Source organism: Purpureocillium lilacinum (genome assembly GCF_023168085.1).
Source record: "Purpureocillium lilacinum CBS 284.36 DNA, scaffold_4, whole genome shotgun sequence".
NCBI lineage: Eukaryota > Fungi > Ascomycota > Sordariomycetes > Hypocreales > Ophiocordycipitaceae > Purpureocillium > Purpureocillium lilacinum.
Genome location: NW_027072114.1, coordinates 2,017,318 through 2,023,336, shown reverse-complemented (window position 1 = coordinate 2,023,336; position 6,019 = coordinate 2,017,318). Strand labels below are relative to the sequence as shown.

The following is a 6,019-nucleotide window of genomic DNA, read 5'->3' as shown; positions in this document are numbered from 1 at the left end:
CGGCCTTTCATTCGCCCACGCATCCTGGCAAGAAGCGATCGGCAAGCTGCCAAAGCGTCCGATTTGCCTGCCTGGCAACAGGTTGCTCTTGGAGCTTTGAGTCACAGCTCTGCCGTTGGCTTGGCTTGCTGTTGCAGCGCCGCGATGCTTGCGAAGGCGAGCGCGCGAACGCGCAAAAGAAAACCGTTGCTTTGAAACGTGTCCGACCGGACACAACTTGCTCTTCTGCTCGCAGAAGCTCAAATTGTGGAATGCGGAAACCCTCCAGCTGAGGATATCCCGGCAGGTTCCGTCTCATATCTCAGTTCGCGCACAGTCGTGTACAGACGAAGCTTCACCCTGGCTGCGCCATGCGCCCTCTGATCAGGCTTGTTTTGCTTTCAGCCTGCAGCGTCCTGCACGACTTTGTGCCCCGTGGCTGGCGACCCTTGGGCAAGTCGGGGAAAGTCATTTCGATGCGACCAGGACCCTGGGCAGGATGGACACACCGGCCTCTCCGACCCCTGGCTTCCCCAGATTTTGGACACCATCCCAGTCCTCGGAGACCTGAAATTGCTTACTTCGTGGCAGCACAGCTTCGAGCCGCCCTCGCCGTGAGGGGACAGGCTTGGTCGTGCCGCCTCCCATCCATTGGTCAACCGAGTTTGGTCTCCAACAAGCAGGGAGCCCTGCGCTATGATGTCTTGGCCGCGGACGGCTGGGCTGTTAGCTGACCCCGGGGTCTGTCTTTCGCTATTCTGTCGGTTCTCCAAGAGCACGTTGCACGATTCGGGAGGGTGAATCACATCCCTCTGACACCGACACTTCGTCGAACGACGCAACGCCAGCAATTCTCGATCAATATGCCTTCCGGGATTCTCTTGGGGTTTCCACGACTTCGCCAAGGACATGTCGGCATCGAGATGTCGTTCAAGTACTGCAATTGCTGGCAAGCAAGCTCACCTCCATTCGCGCCGATCCACCCCATTCTACGCGATATAGATAGCACCTGCTGCAGCCTCGGCGGGATCGCCGGCTACAACATGCACGGCGGGCAACTCGACACCTTTCCTGGCTAGGGCATTGCCGAGCACCGCAGGCTGGTTTGACCGGCCCCGGACGATGGGTCAACTTGAGCCTCCGATGTCAGCTCCAAACAAGCGAAGCGAAGGTATCAGGAATCACGAATTACGAGCAACTACTCTGTTGCCACAACCGGATGGGTACTGTCATTGACTTAAAGTTATTGGATCACGCCAGTGAAGCCCAAGCACTCGTACCACGGGCGACCTATACGATTGGCCCGCCCGAGGTCTCCTTTCGAATCTCCATGCTTGGCTGAGCTGACAATTAGAAGAGTACCAGACGGAAGTCGCCGTTTCCATGATGTGCTGTACAGTACAGTACTCGTACAGTAATGCCACTCGTCGGACTTTCCCCTTGCGACGGAGCAATCTAGTCAAGAGTTGACCCACAAGCCCGAGGACCTCTCCCGAACAGTGGAACCACTTTGGCGGTTGGGGGTTGGGGAAAGTTGGGGGTTAGTCAGTGCTCTGGACGACGGCGGCGTTGGTCGTCATTTTCTGTGGCGGCCGCTGCCACTTGACCCGGCGGCGCTGGAGGCAAGGGACAGAGAGCTTGACGCCACCGGACGGCTGACAAGGACGGGGGCACCTGGCTCGAAAACCTGGGGAAGGACCTCCAGGGGAGGCCAGGTCGGGGTTCCTCGTTGGAGGCAAGTCAACGAAAAGTTGGGGGGTCGCATCGCCGGCCATGTCGAACTGGACACCGAGAGGCAGCCGGGATCCCGCTGCCCCTTGGGGTCGGACCGCGTCTCGAAAGAGACGACGGAGACGAAGCCGCGTGATGCGCTGCGGCTTGGGCGATCAATAGTCGGGGCGCCGACGGACATGCCATGCTTCCTCGGCTAAACTGGAGGCCGTTGGTGAGGGTCGCCGGCGAACTTCTTTGCGCTCGCGCTTTCTGTCGCTCTCTTGACTGCTCACACCATGGATTTGGCGTGCCCGTGGCCCATGGAGGCTTGAGATCCAGGCTCGCCACCGCCCTCTGAAGGAGAAATGGGCAGGCAAGGATCTTTGTCCGGTCGGCCGGGGAGAGGCCTGGGCCCACACACCCCTCGGGCTTAACACGTCCCGCCACCACGGATGGTGTGTAGTTGCGTGGGATGCAGGGCGTCGATGTTCCGTCTCTTCTGTTTCTAGGGCCTTTTCCGGGTGGCTGCAAGCCGCCTCTCGGAGGTTTACTGCACAGGAGAACGCCAATGGCAACAAGCTCGCCACCCCTGGGGCGCTATCCGCTGGAACTTTGGTACCGGCGCGGCGCTTCGTTCGAGCCTCTTTGCGATACAGGTTTTTGGCCAAGGGGGATGGGCGCTGATCTTGTCCCCGGGAGTCCATGGCACGGAACAGCCACAGGGCTGCATGCACCTTCGTGCTGTACTGTATGCATCATGTATGCATGGACATGGACGAGTACGATGCCGCCACCTGCGATTTGCCCGCGGCGGCCGGGATAAGGGACGGAGCCGGAGCTGTGGTCGGGCGAATCCTGGCTTGCGTGTAAGTCGGCGTGGCGAGAGTCCAGATGCGCCGGCCGTCAGACTGCGCAGGAGTGCCGACGTCAACAACGCCATAGGACTCGACTTGTGATGGGGCCTCTTGTTTGAGCCCAAGGGTCGTATGCCTCGCCTAAACACAGCTGAGAGCGACGAGCTGGAGCTGAATGTGTTTTCGTCGTGACATCTACTGATATCGTCGGCTCGAATGTCTCACCTAAACATGGTTGAGAGGGATGAAACTCTTTTTTGTCGTGACATGTAGTGATATCTGAACATGCCTTCTTCCGCAGAAACAGTCCGTTCCAGTAAAACATGCGAGAAGGCAACCTGTCTATAATGGCCCCGTCTCCGTCTCGTCAAATCACCCACCATGCTTGAGACGGCTCGCCTGCTGCAGCCACGCGAAGCGAGTTGCATATTCGCGGACAAGCTTGCCGTGCCGCCCATGTTCGATATCTTGCGCTCGGGGGACGCCTACTCGATCTCCTCGGCGTACTTTATATGTCTCACCTGCCACTACCCTGCCAGACGAGCTGCCTCTTCGCGGACGGGTCCGCTGTGGCCTCGCCCGTGTCCGTCGCCTTGCGCTTGGCGGACGCCTGATTAACGGGCTTGGTGTTGAGGATCGAGGTTGTGGGCGTCGCTCCGTTTGAGGTCTGCTTCGAAGCCTTGGCTGGACTAGTGCCTTTGGGGTCTCTGAGCTGGCGATGCTCGTCGTCGGGGTCGGCCTCGCTTTCTGATGCGGCCTCGCTTTCTGATGCGGCCTCGTCTTCTGATGCGGTCTCGCCGTTTGATCGAGTCAACAGTAAGCACGAGTTCTGAAGGGGCCTCTTCGAGAGATACAACAACTGGGCCATGTCGTCTATCGGCGCATGCTCATTCTCAACGGCGAGCTCTTGATGGCCGTCCCTGACCTGGGTCTCGTCCTCGGTCTCGTCTGGGTCGTTGTCTTCGTCCAGTCCGTCATTTTCGCCCAGTTCGTCCAGTTCATCTTGCTCGGTGCGTCCATTGCTTACCGCGTTGCGCCGTCTTCGGGCCGGGACACCGCCGCCGTCCTCTTGCCGCGCGTTGTAGTTGTCCTGGTCCACGAATACCACGCACGACCCGGGGCAGTAGAAGATAGGAATCGTCCGTGTCACGCTGCAGCCAAGACCACCCCGGCGAGGGGTGATCGTCATGACCAGCTGGTCGGTGTGCTCCTCGTTCTCCGGCTCGTACCTGAGAGCGACTGTGCACTTGCCCTTGCACCCGTACTTCCCGAGCTTGTGGAAAACATATGCCTTTTGGAGCTGAACCTCGTGTACGATTCTTCCCTGGCTGCGCCCGGAGCCGCCTACAGGGCGCCGCCCGCGTGGTGGGTGAAACGGGCCACAGACAATCTCACTTGCTGTGTTGAGATCAAAGATCGGGCCGTACCTGTCCGTGACGCCCACGCCCCGATCTAGTATCGCGAGGGCTGTCGAAAACTTCGCAGACGTGGCGTCCTTGACGGCGAAGACGGCCCCGTCCATGAACTTACGGACCGTGATGGCGTGTCTGAGAGCGAGTGCGGCTCCGACGCAGGCAATCGCGGACCTACACGAACCAGTCTGGAGTCAGCTTGACAAGAAATGAGTGAGAATGGGCCCGGGGAGGGGGAGGGAGGGAAGTGTGGACGCCAGTGAGCGCAGAAACCGCCAGATGTCTGCCTACCTGTTGCCCGCATCCCGGACGCCGTCTGTCTCAATGAACTTCATACGCGCTTTTACAATCTTGGCCTTCGTTTGAAGAAGTACAACTTTGTTGAGAAAGCTTCCCCCTGACAGAACCACCATCGTATGGGTGCGCGCATGCTCGTCAATCTTCTCGAACAAGTGTTGGAGCGGCTTACCGAAGCAAACGGCGTAGAACCGCCGGCATGTCTCCGCGCTGAGCTCAAACTCCAGGTCCTTTCCGTTCCTGGTCCTGCTTCCCCGGACCGTAAAGCTCCCGTCCGTCAGGTCCTCCCTCAGATTATGCCGGTAATACTCCAGGCACTTCTTCATAAGGTGCTGCCTCTCCTCATCAGTCAACTTGAGGTTGCGCTGCTCGATTTGTTCTTGGATGTGTTCCTTGACCAAGAGCGTGTGCATCTCCGAACCTCCGTACGTGCCTGGTCAGAATGTGAGAGTCCAGTCAGCGGGCAACAATCGGTCAGCTCTCATTTCAGAGGGGGGGCGCTGGGGGGCGCCTACAGGTAGAGTTGGAAGTGGTGAAGAAGGAGGCGTTTGAGCCGTCATTTTGCCAGACAAGCTCGAACGTGTAGGAGCTCTTTGATCTGGTTAGTGGAACACCACGGACCGGCACGAGCTGGAGGGTGGCTCATCATACCATTGTGTGGCCGCCAAAGTCGTTCAAGAGAAACGTGTCAATCGTCCCCCTGTCTTCCGGTTGGATGCTGTTGTTTCGCAACAGGTAATGACCAATCGCTTCGGACTCTTCCAGCCAGTGGAAGTCGTCCGCGGGAATATCCTCCCAGACCTCTCGGAGCAGCTTCAGGTAGTTTCCCTGAGTCTTGGCGGTCCACGCGGGAGGCAGCGTGGCCGCGACGGCGACCACCTCGTAGTTCTCAAAGTACGCCCGCGTTTCGGCTTGTCTCTTGACCTGCTTAAGATGGGCAATGAAAATCTGGCGCAGGCGCGAAAACACGTCGCGCTGATAATCCGCCTTCTGCCGCCCCTGCCTTTTCTTGCTGTTCACCTCCCGGAACAGGTCGCTGATAGGAGGGAAGAGCTTCCGAAGCTTTCGGACTTCGCCATGGTGTTTTCGGCTCTGCAGGTTGCGCCCCTCGACGGCGATCCAGTACAGCTTCAGGGGTATCGACATGGACCGCGCTTCAGCACCATAGCCGAGGCAGTCCTCGAGCTTTGGGACAGGGTCGAACGGGAAGGCGGTAGAGGGGAAGTCGCAGTCACAGTACCCTTGCCCTGTCACCCGTTTGCTCCCCTCGCTCGCTATTATGGCCGGGGCGTCGTCCCTGTCCAGAGTCAGGAGGCACGCCCGGGTCGCGGTCATGCCCACATCCAGGGCCAACACCCTACATCATGTCAGCAAGGGCGCTCTCAACTCCCGGGCTCATGAAAGTATGAGCAGGCGCAGCGGTAGGATTGGAGGTGGGCAGCTGGGTAGAATGACGCACGCTGCGCGTAGGCGACGTTTGGGGCCCTTAGGGGCTAGACTGTCGGTTGGACTGGCCATTTTCAGGCGAAGGATACCCTTAAGGGTAAATATCGCCCGGAGAAGCTCTGGGGGGTAGGCGTGTAGATGGGAGCTCTCAACACAGAGAGCTCAAGCCGTAAAACGTCCAGGTTTCTTCGAATAAACATGAAGAGGCCTTCGCAGATCGTCAAGTTATATAGTAAAATCTTTGGCACACCATGGCCCTGTACAACTCGAGAGACCTTCACACTGCAAGATTGCAATGACTCTTCAGCTACTGCAAGT

The 6,019-nt window shown here is 58.7% G+C and overlaps 1 protein-coding gene across 1 annotated transcript; it reads right to left on the bottom strand.

Annotated features, from left to right (window-relative positions):
- Positions 1-3,063: 3,063 nt before the first annotated feature.
- On the bottom strand, positions 3,064-5,773 carry PLICBS_005787 (uncharacterized protein; the record flags this gene model as incomplete). The annotated part of the gene is made up of 5 exons (XM_018319497.2): positions 3,064-4,132; positions 4,250-4,688; positions 4,771-4,846; positions 4,907-5,612; positions 5,715-5,773. 5 exons carry the CDS (start codon positions 5,771-5,773, stop codon positions 3,064-3,066), a joined length of 2,349 nt encoding a protein of 782 aa, XP_018181971.2.
- Between the last annotated feature and the right edge of the window lie 246 nt (positions 5,774-6,019).